This window comes from Rhineura floridana, chromosome 18 (assembly GCF_030035675.1).
Source record: "Rhineura floridana isolate rRhiFlo1 chromosome 18, rRhiFlo1.hap2, whole genome shotgun sequence".
Taxonomy (NCBI): Eukaryota; Metazoa; Chordata; class Lepidosauria; order Squamata; family Rhineuridae; genus Rhineura; species Rhineura floridana.
The window spans coordinates 11,305,177-11,318,775 of record NC_084497.1 but is presented as its reverse complement, the minus strand read 5'-3'; the positions used below and the strand labels follow the sequence as shown (position 1 = coordinate 11,318,775).

At 51.4% G+C, this 13,599-nt stretch overlaps 1 protein-coding gene across 7 annotated transcripts in view; it reads right to left on the bottom strand.

The window, feature by feature from the left end:
- The window catches only part of CPAMD8 (C3 and PZP like alpha-2-macroglobulin domain containing 8), a 77,251-nt gene extending 64,239 nt beyond the window's left edge, over window positions 1–13,012 (bottom strand). For all 7 annotated transcript variants that reach the window (XR_009759496.1, XM_061601159.1, XM_061601161.1 and 4 more), the window contains exons 1-5: window positions 12,832–13,012; window positions 7,119–7,270; window positions 5,084–5,106; window positions 926–1,091; window positions 768–820 (exon numbers count right to left, since the gene is read on the bottom strand). Coding sequence is in view for 6 of the 7 variants with exons in the window: in XM_061601159.1 (XP_061457143.1) it covers window positions 768–820; window positions 926–1,091; window positions 5,084–5,106; window positions 7,119–7,270; window positions 12,832–12,920 (483 nt within the window). In the remaining variant the exon portion in view is untranslated. The remainder of the gene's footprint in view (window positions 1–767; window positions 821–925; window positions 1,092–5,083; window positions 5,107–7,118; window positions 7,271–12,831) is intronic.
- Window positions 13,013–13,599: the final 587 nt, after the last annotated feature.

Genomic DNA, 13,599 nt, shown 5'->3' with positions numbered 1-13,599 from the left:
CTGCACTGACTGGCAGCACCTCTCAGAGCCCTACCTGGAGATGCTGCTGGGGTTTGAGCCTGGGAGCCGTCGCTGGGCCAAGAAAGTAAGGTCCTGCTCCTTGCAAGTCTCAATGAAGGGCTGAATTTAATAGGAACCCATGAAGCCACTTACACCCTTGGTCCAGCTACCCAAGTATTGCCTGCACTGACTGTCATCACCTTTCCAAGGGTGGCATTCAGTGCTAGTCCTTGTCAAGAGTAGATCCAGTGACGTTAACAGACATGACTAACCAGGCTCATTAATTTCAATGGGTCTACTCTTAGGACTTGGTTGAATGCAACCCCTGGAGAGGATACTGGGGGTTGAACCTGGGACCTTCTGCATGCAGGGCAGGGGCTCTGTCACTCTCCCCACCCCTACCCCAGCAATGGCCCCGTCCTGGCAACAGCAATTCGGGGCCTGAAGCAGCTTCATCCTGGGCGACTTGAGATGCCCTTTAACCAAGGATCCCATGGAGTAAGTCCAGGACCCTTTGCACACACAGCATGTTTTTGTGCAGATGAGTTATGAGGACGGGCCATGGTAGGTCAGGGGGAGCCCCTGCTTTGCATGGAGAAGGTCCCAATCCAATCCCCCAGGCAAGGCTGGCAGACTCCCTGCCTGGAGCCCTGGAGAGCCGCTGCTGGCAGTCAGTGTCAACAGCACTGAGCCTGATGGGGTCATGGGTTCCTCCGCTCCTGTGTCATTAAGGTCTCTCCCCCCGCAAGGAGAGGGAGCCCCCTCACCTTCTCGTTGATCGGTCGGAGGTCCGGGCTGACGGTGAACAAGTTGATCAGCACTTAGAGAGAGAGAGAGAGAAGCACCATTAAGGAAGCCCAGAGCGGGCCTGGCCTGAAGGATCTGGGCCACGCTGAACCCGAAAGAAGTGAGCTGCAAGCCTCACCTTTCTGCTTCGGTTTATAGACGGGCTTGTCTGTCTGGATGAAGACGGAGGCCCCCTTGCTGTCGATGGTCACTGTGGTGGAGTTGTGGAAGGCATAGCCCCCTCCTGCCCAGTGGCGGTTGCCCCACACCTTCAAGAGGCCTTGGCCCCACAGCCCTCGGGGCACCTAGTTCAAAACAAAAGAAAAACAAGGGCAGAAATATCTCTATCTATATTCATTTATTTAGCAAATTCTACATCCCACAGGAATAAGGAAACCTTTTCCACCACGAGGGCTGCATTCCCTTCTGGGCAATCTTCTGGGGGCCACATGCCAATGGTGGGCGGGGCCAGAGGCAAAAGTGGGTGGAGCCAGAAATGTCAATTTTACTTTTGTACAGTAGGGCAGTTTCTTCATTCACTCACACACAGCCCTCTCTGTTCTGCATCCAGGGAAACAAGAGGCATGTTCAGAGTTCAAGGCACGTCCAGTCGCGCAAGGGGTGTGTGTGAAGCAAGGCCACTGAGGGACGTGGAACCAAAAGGACCGATGTGGCAAGGGAAGGGTCGGGGGGAGAGTCCCAAGGGCCAAATGTAGGGCAGCATTTGGCCCCCAGGACTGAGTTTCCCTGTCACAGTGTTTAAATTATATTTGTATTTAAATTAAATGACCCTCCATGAATTTGTCCAATGCCTTTCAAAACGCAACCATAAGGACGTATGTCTCGTCCAGCATCAGAGAGGCCCACAGGCAGGACCTCAGCACCACAGCCCTCAAGGAGGCAGTGATAAGGCCCATCTTGAAAAAGCCCTCCTTGGATCCCCAAGAGTTGAAGAACTTTCGCCCAGTTTCTAATTTACCATTCTTAGGCAAGGTGATAGAGCGAGTGGTGGCTAAACAACTACAGACACACTTGGATGAAGCGGATTATTTAGATCCATTCCAATCGGGCTTCAGGACTGGACATGGAACTGAAACAGCCTTGGTCGCCCTGGTAGATGATATGAGGAGGGCGTTGGATAGGAGAGAATATACCTTCCTCGTCCTCCTGGATCTCTCAGCGGCTTTTGATACCGTCAACCACGGTATCATGTTAAGCCACCTAGAGGGATTAGGGATGGGGGGCACTGTTCTACGGTGGTTCCATTCCTATCTCTCAGGCAGGTACCAACGGGTAGCATTGGGGGATGAGGTTTCAGACCCTTGGCATCTCACTTGTGGAGTGCCACAGGGTTCTATCCTCTCCCCCATGCTATTTAACATCTATGTGAAGCCACTGGGAGCCATCATCAGGAGTTTTGGGCTGCAGTGTCACCAATATGCGGATGACACTCAGCTCTATCTCTCATTTAAGTCCTCACCAGAGGTGGCTGTGGAGACCATGTCCAAGTGCCTGGAGTCCATTAGTGGATGGATGGGCGAGAACAGGCTGAAGCTAAATCCGGATAAGACCGAGGTGTTACTCGTGGGTGATAAGAGAAGGTTGGGAGACATCGACTTGGTGTTTAACGGGGTAAGATTGCCCCTGAAGGATCAGGTCCACAGCCTCGGGGTCATTCTTGACTCCCAGCTGTCCATGGAAGCTCAAGTTTCGGCAGTGAGCCAGGCAGCTTGGTATCAATTACATCTGATACAGAGGCTGCGACCCTACCTTCCTGTACAGCTTCTCCCGCGAGTGATACATGCCCTGGTCTCCTCTCGCTTAGACTATTGTAATGCACTCTACGTGGGGTTACCCTTGAAGACGGTCCGGAAACTCCAGCTGGTGCAGAATGCGGCGGCACGCTTGATTACGCATAGCCGTCGCTGGGAACACATCACTCCGGTGTTGATAGATCTTCACTGGCTACCAGTGGTTTACCGGGCCCAATTCAAGGTGTTGGTATTGACCTTTAAAACCCTATACGGTTTCGGCCCGGTTTATCTAAAGGACCGCCTCCAGTATCACCAATTGAGCTGCCTTACAAGATCAGCCACGCAGCATCTCCTCTCGGTCCCACTGGCCAAAACAGCTCGGCTGGTGCGGACCAGAGAGAGGGCGTTCTCAGTAGTGGCTCCCACCCTCTGGAATTCTCTCCCCTACAATCTTCAACATGCCTCCTCCCTGATGAGTTTTCGATGAGCGTTAAAGACCTGGCTCTTCAGGCAGGCCTACAGGAACTTTGAGCTAGATTAGTTTGTAATGTTTTAACTGATGTTTTGATGTTAGTTTTAATTGATGAATATGGTTGTATTTATTGTATTGTACATTGTACTTGTTGCTGCTGTAAGTCGCCTACAGTGTCCAAAAATTGGACAGATAGGCGACTAACAAATTAAAGTTTATTTATTATTTATTTATTTACAGCAGTGACTCTACCCACTTGGAAGTCCCACCAACTGGCATCATCCAGAGGCATTTGCTGCCTCCAACAGAGGAGAGAGATCAATCCTAGTAGAACCAGGAGCAGCTTTGGCCTTTGCAGGACACGGACATGGGCTCCCTGCCCTTGCTGCAGAAAAGAGAACAGCTCAGGCCAAGCACCAGGAGCGCATCAGAAGCCACTGCAACTGCAACAATGGCGAAGAGCAGCTGCATTTCACTCTGCCCAGGCCAGGGCGAGGCCGACTCAGAGGAGCCATGGTCAGGAACAGGCCTGACATCTGACCTCTTGGCAGCAGCCACAGGAGAGGGGTGTGTTTGTGTGTGTGTTTAAAAGGTGTTCATATTCAGAGATGATGCCAAAGAATGCGTGGTCTTGCATCCAGTCATGCTTCAGGAACGCTGCTGTCCCTGTTTGCCAAACCTCCTTCGGGACAGGCCACAACAGCCCCAAGTTTGGATGGGAAACAAAAATCATTCCCAGAAGAGCAGAAATCCATGGAGGCAGCACACACACCCCGCTTGTGCAAGTGCATATGCCTGCAATCCAAGGGGAAGCACCCACAAGTGGGGGGAGAGAGCAGGAGTGCAAGGGTTGCTATCCGGCCAGGGTCAAGGGCCGACTGATTCCTTAAGCTCCGCCTCTATCCAGGGCTGTGGAGTCGGAGTCGTGGAGTCAGAAGCAATTTTGGGTGGAGTCGGAGTTGGTAGAAATGTACCGACTCCGACTCTAGCTTCGAAATAAATTCTGATTGACAAACTTTTTAAAATATAAATTTAAAATGTCAAAGAAGCTTCCCATGAAGCCAGCTGTATTTGAGCATTTCACCATAACTCAGGATGGAAAACATTTTGTGTGTCAGTGTATGACACAGGACCCAGATGAAGACAAATGCTGTGATGCCAAGATCAGCGCATATTCAGGCAGCGATAAAAATGCTCCTATGAGAGCTTCCAATGTAAAAAGACATTTACAGCCCTTTCCAGGGCTGTGGAGTTGGAAGCAATTTTGGGTGGAGTCGGAGTCGGACAGTAGAAAAATAGAGGAGTCGGAGTCAAAGGTTTGGCGTATCGACTCCACAGCCCTGCCTCTATCCCTGTGATCTTTTGATGTGGCACTTTTGGTGCCGCCCACCAGCTACACCCCAGACATCCAGCTGGTCTTTACCAGCAACCCGGCCTTCCATCCCAGCGGGACTCACTGCCTGTTTCCTTTGAAAAACAGAACTGTTCAGACAGGCCTTTGGGATGGGATTTCTTTTTAATCAACCAGCTCTTTTATTGATAGACTACTGGTGTTTTTTCTGAGCTTATTATTGTAAGGTTTTTACGTTGTTCACTGCTTTGTCATCATTTTTTCAAATGAGTGCGGTTTTTAATATTTAAATGAATCAGACAGGAGGAATAATGTAAATAGCACCAGGATGCTGTAGTCGTGTCCCCCAAATTGGGCCCTACTTAGCCAAAAACTATCTTCAGTAGCGGCTGAAAAGATAAGAGATGGTGCCTGTCTGATATTTAAAAGGAAGGAATTCCACAGGGTAGGTGCCGCCACACTAAAGGTCCACTTCCTATGTTGTGCGGAACAGACCTCCTGATAAGATGGTATCTGCAGGAACCCCTCACCTGCACAGCGCAGGGATCGGCTGGGGATATAACAGACCTAAATATGCTTAACCACAGGTGGCCTATCCAGGCGCAATTCTGCCTCTGCTCAATCCCCAAAATGCGTCCAATGTAAAAGGCGACCCAATTTAGCCCTTCTCTGAGGGAGTTTCTCTCCCCCTCCCCAAGTCATAAACCAGTTTGTACTCACCTTAAGCGTAATTGTTCCTTTACCTACAAAACAGGAGAGAGAGAGAGAGAGAGAGAGCGCCAAAGTAAAATCTCTTCCAGGAGGAATTTTCCCCATGTGCAAGTATAGCAGACTTAGCTGTGACATTTCACACGCACACAAACATTGGTTCTGCACTAGAGAGAAAGTCAACAAGACTCAGCCAAGACTGAAGTTCAGGGTGGCCCCTTGAATATGGGTCACCCCACCCACACCCACACAACTGGACACACACAGTCTACAGCCAAAACCCAATGTACAACACACCCCACTCCACTGGCAGCCATGATGGGGCTTCCCAATGCCAGCTACAGGCCTAGCTTCTGCCCGCGAAGGCAACTCTCAGCGGCAACACACTGCAGCTTCAGACTGGGCGGCTGTAAGTGAGCCAGATTTTGCCAACAGAGGGAAAGCATCTTTGCTATGACAAAAAAAATAAATAAATGAAATGGACTGCCTTCAAGTTGATCCCGACTTATGGCGACCCTATGAATAGGGTTTTGATGGTAAGCGGTACTCACAGGGGGTTTCCCATTGCCTTCCTCTGAGGCTGAGAGGCAGTGACTGGCCCAAGGTCACCCAGTGCGCTTCATGGCTGCGTGGGGATTTGAACCCTGGTCTCCCAGGTTGTAGTCCAGCACCTTAACCACTATACCATAATGGCTCTCACTATGACAAAAGGAGGGTCAAAACCAGCTGCATAGAAGCAGCTACTGCAGGAACGTGGGGAAAAACAGCTACTATCAAGTAAGAATTAAATGGAATTATAAACTTTTCCAGTTCTTGTGCGTTGGTGAAAACTTATGCTGGAATATAAACATTTCGATCAGGGATGGGGAGTTTGTGCCTCTCCAGATCTTCTTGGAGTACAACCCCCATCGCCCCCAGGCATGGATAGGGCTTAGGCTCCAGCTCACAGCAACCAGCATGGCTAATGGTCAGAGCTGATGGGAGCAGGACGGAGTCCAGAAACGTCTGGAGGGACACGGATCCTCCCCCCCAGTTCCTGAGATAAAGGAATTACTTACAAGGCACCTCATTCACTTCGGAATTGTATTTATTTCATTTTATTTATTAAATTTGTTAGGTACTTTTCTACACAGATGGCGGTAGGGGCATCAGTCCCTTAAAGAAGCCTCCACCACCATCTTGGTTGATGGCAACCCTACGCGCGCAGCAGCAGAAGACAGGAGAGAGAGGTAGGTGGAGCGAGCAAACAGGTGGGTGGCCTGGAAGCTCCCTCCCTGCCATGGATCGCAGAAGGGGAGTGCTACTCTCTCACCCTGAGGGGCCCTTCCAGGGCCCCTATGGGCTGCAGGGCCCTTAGCCAGGGCCCATCCTGGCCACCCTTTGGCAGCGGTCCTGTTTGCAAGCAGTTGTGCCTAATACACACATTTTTGCAAAGCACATTTCCCTAATACAATTTATCTTATTTTAATCAGTTTCTTACCCGCCCTTTGCCACAAGGTCTAAGGGTCCCAATATAATGCATTTTTGCATGTTTTTTACCCTGAACATATTCATTTCCCCCCCCCTTACCCCAGTGTATGTATTTTTGTCCAAATTACGTGGCTGGAGAACTGCGTTGCAAAATTCAGAGCCGTGCAAATTTGGAAGGATGGCTAAGTTGCGGTTTGCGTGTTGTTTTGGGAAGTGTGAATTAGAAAGGTCCGCCTTTCAGTGCAAACTGAAGCGAATGTTCTCCCCCTTCCCTAATAGCAGGTGGCATATTTTTAAAAATGTCCACAACTGGGATGCTGTGCTCACATTAGCACGGCAGCTTTTTTCTACATAGCAGCGTTTTCTATTTTTAATCTTGGACAGTGGAATTGCCCTTGAGTAAAGAATCGTTCACACACAGGGTGCAGAGTTCAAGTGTTTTTGGAGTATCCATTTGGAGGAAGCTGCTACTCCGTGCCCTTTGCAAGCTCAAACACCTTCCCCCAGCAACAGAGGAGGCTGGTGCCTCCAGGCCATGACCTCGTTTCCCTTCCCACGTATGTAAACGGGGGCCTACCCAGAACTGTTCCGTGGCCTCGAGCCACCATCTCTCCTTTGACTATCAGTTGGATCTGGACCGCCGTCTCCTTGACTGGGTTAAAGATGGTCACGCTGATGGACTCCACCACACCTGCCCGGAAAACAGAAGGCACGGCGATCAAGTAGCCCCTGGAAAAGAGAAAACAGAGGAGGAAGTGAGAAGGGTGGCAGAGGGCGTGTTTCAGAGAAGGGTCCTTCCCCCCAGCCGGGCACCTCGAGAGGAGACCCTGTAGCCCAGCTGCTTTGCATGCAGAAGGTTCCTGGACCTCCAGGTACAGCTGAGAGAGACTCCCTCTCTGAAACCCTGGGGAGCCATGGCTGACAGTCAATGGACCAATGGTCCGACTCTGAGTAAGTGCCCTCCTTCACGCAACCCCTGGCCCTGATCCAGCAGGGCCCTCTTGATGCCCTCAAGTACCAGCAATGAAGGTGTGGGTACACCCTGGCTCAGAAATCAATGGATGTTTTGGCAGAGGGTGGATGAGCGCTGCCCTCAAAATGGGCAACACAGATTCCTTTTATCTGCCACACACACACACACACATGCATACACACACCTGTGTTGACAAGATTTCGTTCTGGAGAATTTGCAAAGAAAGTTTTCTACAAAGCTATTAGGAGGTTGGTAGCTTTTAACTCTAAGGACACCGTAACAGAGACCAGAATGTGGAAACCTCAGCCGTGTCCTTGCCTGGGCAGGAGGAAGGGGCATTGTAGCTCAGCGGAAGAGCACCTGTTGTGCGTGCAGGAGGTTCAATCCCCCAGCATCTCCAGAAAGGCCTGGAGAGACTCCCTGCCTGACCCCCTGGAGAGTCACTGCCGGTCAGTGTGGACAGTCCTAAACTAGACTGGGCAACGGTCTGACTCCGCTGATAACACGGCCTTCTGATGTTCTCATGTTGCATTCAAGGACAAAGACAATCCAAGATCGACTGAGGTCCAAGGACCACCTTAGTCCCAGAGACTCGGGGTTTGGGTGGGCATTTTTGCCCGAGCAAAGGGAATTTCACACAGAAACAACCTTACAGCTCCTCTGGTGCTGTCAAAGTTGCCCAGAAGGATTCCATGGCTGAATTTGGCAAAGCGTTGAATGAGGTTAGACAGCCAGTGTGGCATACTGGTTGGAGTGTTGGACTACGACCTGGGAGACCAGGGTTCAAATCCCCACGAAGCCATGAAGCTCACTGGGAGGCAATGGTAAACCCCTCTGAATACTGCTCACCGTGAAAACCTTATTCATAGGGTTGCCATAAGTCAGAAAGTACTTGAAGGCAGCCCATTTCCATTTTGAATGAGGTTATATGACCTCGTGCCCTCCTGGTGCAGAACCATCAACACACATTTGGTCTCTTTGCCGCACCATCTCCTGAGTGATGGAGGGCCCCTCCAGACTTCCTTTTTATTGTGCATTCACGATGGCATCGGGGCCATTATACGCAATCCCTCTCTCAATAAGAACATAAGAAGAGCCTGCTGGATCAGGCCAGTGGCCCATCTAGTCCAGCATCCTGTTCTCACAGTGGCCAACCAGGTGCCTGGGGGAAGCCCGCAAGCAGGACCCGAGTGCAAGAACACTCTCCCCTCCTGAGGCTTCCGGCAACTGGTTTTCAGAAGCATGCTGCCTCTGACTAGGGTGGCACAGCACAGCCATCACGGCTAGTAGCCATTGATAGCCCTGTCCTCCATGAATTGGTCTAATCTTCTTTTAAAGCCATCCAAGCTGGTGGCCATTACTGCATCTTGTGGGAGCAAATTCCATAGTTTAACTATGCGCTGAGTAAAGAAGTACTTCCTTTTGTCTGTCCTGAATCTTCCAACATTCAGCTTCTTGGAATGTCCACGAGTTCTAGTGTTATGAGAGAGGGAGAAGAACTTTTCTCTATCCACTTTCTCAATGCCATGCATAATTTTATACACTTCTATCATGCCTCCTCTGACCCGCCTTTTCTCTCAACTAAAAAGCCCCAAATGCTGCAACCTTTCCTCGTAAGGGAGTCGCTCCATCCCCTTGATCATTCTGGTTGCCCTCTTCTGAACCTTTTCCAACTCGATAATATTGATACTATTAGTGCCTGCAAAGGTTTCAGGGCAGATACACTACTCCGTTTCTGATCAGTGCATATCCCATAACTTCCTGCTGAAATCCTGTACACTTTCATTCCAAAATTGTTCTGTGGGTGTGTGTTGTTGTGCTTTGGTTGCACAATATGCGTCCCTCCATATGACAATAATGCAGTGACATTGGGGAAACCTCACAGAATAAAGCAGAATGATGTGTGGACTTCCCAGTATAAATCCATCACTAAAGCACTATTATTGTGTCAATGACATGTTGCTGAATACACCCCACCATACACACACAAAAATAAAATAAAGCGATCTGGAGAGGCCCTGGGGCAGTGCGTGTGTGTAAACTGCTTTGCGCTCTCTGATGTGTGTCATACACTTGCTGGAGGTTGTTAAAATAGTTCTTACAGAATTATTTCTGCCCTCTGTCGCAACTCTCCAAGTCCTCCTCTCTGCAGTCCAGCCCGCTCTCAAAACACGGCTCTTCATGTCACACGCTTTAAAAACGTATTTCAACCTGTTCTTTGGTTATGGCTTCACCAGTTGGGTCTCTCTAGCTGGAAGTTACAGGCACCCCAGGAGGGGAAGGTCATGCTGTTTTATAGCTCCCAGCTCTGTCATTTCTCCCCCTCTTTTCCAAATTCCAGACATTGTGTTTCTTCCCCCACAGCAGTGTCCATTGCCATGGAGATCCCACTACCACTCTGCAAAAGTTTAGATCTCCCGGCCGCACATGTCAGGCAGACTGTGCAGGGCATGCTCAGGACCCAGCTGTGGAGAGTGGAGCACAACGCAGGCTAAAAGCTCCACCAGAAAACATTTTCGCTCGCTCCTCTGCAAAGCCTTGGCCATCTTTTCTGGACTGGTCTACTAGGGCACAGAGAAAGAAAGAGAGAATATCTCAGCCTCCAGGAGGGAAACAGCTGCAGGTGGCCACATCAAGTATTGGGGGGGGGGACGTCCCATGCACGAAACACACGCAGACACATCTTAATGCTGTATAAACTTTCTGCGTTCACACCATTGGGCCATCTAGCTCAATATTGCCTAATGGTGACTGGCAGAAGGTCTGCCCGGTTTCACACGGGAAGTTGCCAGGGATTGAAGGTGGTGCATGCTACAGTCCTTTCACCAAAGAATAAAATAAGACTCCAGTCCTCATGGTACCGAATAAAGGTCTGATCTGCAAAAGAACATCAGGAGCAGGACACAGAACAATGGGCTCAAGTGACAGGAAGCCAGAATTTGGCTGATCACCAGGAAAAATGTCCTGTTAGAGAGGTACGACAATGGAATCAATGACTTAGGGAGGTGGCGGGCTCTCCAACACTGGAGGCATCTCAGGCAGCTGGACAGCCACCTGTCAGAGATGCTTTAACTTGGATTCCTGCCTTGAGCAGGGGGTTGGACTGGATGGCCTTACAGGCCCCTTCCAACTTGACTTTTCTTTGAGTTTACAGAGTCAGACCATCATTACAGATAGCTCAGTATTGTCTGCACTGACTGGCAGCAGCTCTCCATGGTTTCAGGCAGGAGACATTACTTGGAGATGCCAGGGATTGATCCTGAGACCTTCTGTAAGCAAATCAGGTATATATAACATTGTTCTAAAAATCACTACACCTGATCTCCACCAAAGTATCTGGCAACTTCATCATACAGTTTAAATGTTCATGGTGATTATGATTACTTCTCTGGTCATCCAGAGAAAAGCTGAAAGTGACATCTTCCATGCACAACAAGGCAGCATTTCAGTTGGGAATCAACAGACTCAACTGGAAGCTGAGCTCAGCCCTTTGAACACCGCCTTGGAACCACCGCAAGGGACAGACAACTTCCACCAAGGAAGCCACTTTCGCAATTTGTGGGGGGAAAAAATCTCTTTGTAACAAAAATCCTTAGAAGTCAAACCTCATGTGCTCTCATTAAAATGGAACCCCTCTGAAATATCTTGAGGTGATGTTTATGCACTCACACACACAAGCCTTGACTAAAGTCGTTTGCGCTCGCCACACTCAAGGGAGCTGCCTGTAGCAAAATCATGGAAGGGACACAAGATGCTGCCTTATTATACCAAATCTGTACCTGCAACCTTCTGCATGCAAAACAGGTGCTCTGCCACTGAGCCACAATGGCCCTTCCACCAAAACCTGGTGGCTGGTTCTTCACACATGCCCAAGGGTTAGTTCTGGGGAAAGTGTGCAGGGTGGGAAGGTTCTAGCAGGAAGAGTTGTGCATGCCTTTACCTCTCCAAAACCTGCCAAGAGGAAAACAGAGGGCTTTTCTGTCTACCAAAGATGCCTCCAACAGAGAAAAATGTGCTGTTTGTCCGCCTTCCAGAGTGCCCATTTTTGCAGCTAGCAGTTGGTACATTTTCCTTAACTTCAGCACAGCCAGTTACCAAAACATTCTGGGGTCTGGGACTGAACACATACCTCTGGGAAAGAGCCAGGACTGGCTTCCAAGTGAGCCGGCCTGCACCCTTAAGAGCACAGCATGGAGTGATTCTCTCCTTGGACACTCTTTGACCAGCACAACACAACAGTCACGGGAGGACATCCAAAGAGCCTTCAGCAGCTGGACTGGGCCAAAGGGGCCCATCTAGTCCAGCATCCTCTTCTCACTGTGGCCAACTAGATGTACCTGTTCTGGGAAGCCGACAGGCAAGCAGGCCTGAGCGCAAGAGCAACTCTCCCCTCTTGCGACTCCCAGCAAGCTGCCTCCGACAGTGGACGTAGCCGTTGGGGTGGGCAGCCACAGCCTTCTTCACGGATCTGTCTAATCATAAGAACATCAGAATTTCCTTGCTGCATTAGGGGCCCATCTACTCCAGCATCCTGTTCTCACAGATGCCCCAATGGGAAGCCCATAAGCAGGACCCAGGCGCAACTGCGCGCACACACACACACAATTCCCACTGCCACTGGCCCTCACATCCAAGGGCAGCGATCTGGAAATGGGGTCCCCAATGCGTTCTGTGCCCCTTGCAGGCAAAGTGGGGGCTCCATCAAGGCAAGGAACTCTGTGAAACTTGATCCCAGATTAATCACCATACAGAAAAGAGGTGTGGGGGCTGCATGGGTCAAGTTGGGATGCAATTTGATCGGGTGAGGGGGAACCCTTCTCCAGACACATTTAATTGCCTCCCTACGAATGTCGGGGTGAAAGAGAGGAGATCCTGTGCCCCCCTCCCCCACCCACCCACCCACCCCATCACCAGCCAAGGACCCCCTCGAATCACACACCCATTTGAAGGTATGTTGGAGATTCTGGCCAAAGGGCCCCTCCGCCTGGACCAACTGGCTTGCTCATTTCATTTTATTTATTTAAGGAAGAGGTGCTGGGCCATAACCCTCTGGCTTCCCTCTGGTTCTTCCGCACCCCCCTCCCATCACCCAGTAGGTCCCCAGAGATGAAGAAGGGGGCTCTCTGCATATGCTCAGAACTGCATATGCTCAGAACTGCATATGCCCCGGTTTGTTCTGCCCCTCCATCATCAAATGAGTCCCAGCGAGAGACGGGAAGAGGTCTCTCTGTACATGCTCAGGTCCACCCTGCCTCCGAAAGGGCAGGCAGGAGGGGCCAGGAGCGGAGGGGTGGAGAGGCGCCGGGGCCCCACTCACTGTCCGGGCGCGCTCGGGGTGCAGATCCCGCAGAGGCTGCAGAAGGGCAGCAGGAGCGTCCAGCAGGCGCGGCGGCGGGAGGCAAGCATGGCCCTTTGTTCCCCCGGGGCGGCCGCGGCGGGAGACGGGGCGAGCGAGGAAGGAGCGAGCGAGCGAGCAGTCGCCCGGCACCGCCGGCACCAGCCCGCTCCGGCAGCGCCGCCGCCGCCACTACAAGCAGGAGGCGGAGCGCAGCCCGCCCCGTCCGGGCGCCTCCAATGCCAGCCCGCCGCCGGAGCCCCGCCTCAGCCTGGGGCCGGCTGGCTGCCTCGCCCGGCCCCCAGCTCCTCCTCCCGCCGGCCTTTGTCTGTGGGCGGCGCAAGGCCGCGAGGATGGGCGACCCCCGATCCAGGCCCGCCACAGCGCCGCGCGCAGGAACCCTGGCCGTCTGTCTCTTTGTGGGGCAGAGAGGGCCTGGCTCCAGGTCCAACCCCCCAGTGGCAGCATCTCCGGGTAGGGCTGGGAGAGCCTCCCCATCTGGCAGTCTGGACAGCCGCTGCCAGTCAGTGTAGACAGTACTGAGCTGGATGGACTCCTGGCCTGACTCTGCGAGGCACACCTTCCTCTATCTTCCAGTGATTCAGAATGGGGGAAATGGCACCCACCTCCCCCCCCATTATGGCTCCATACACGCACCATATGTTTTAAAGCACCTAGCTTTCCGCAAAGAATCCTGGGAACTATAGCTGGCACCTCCCAGAGCTACCTTTCCCAGCACCTTGAACAAAC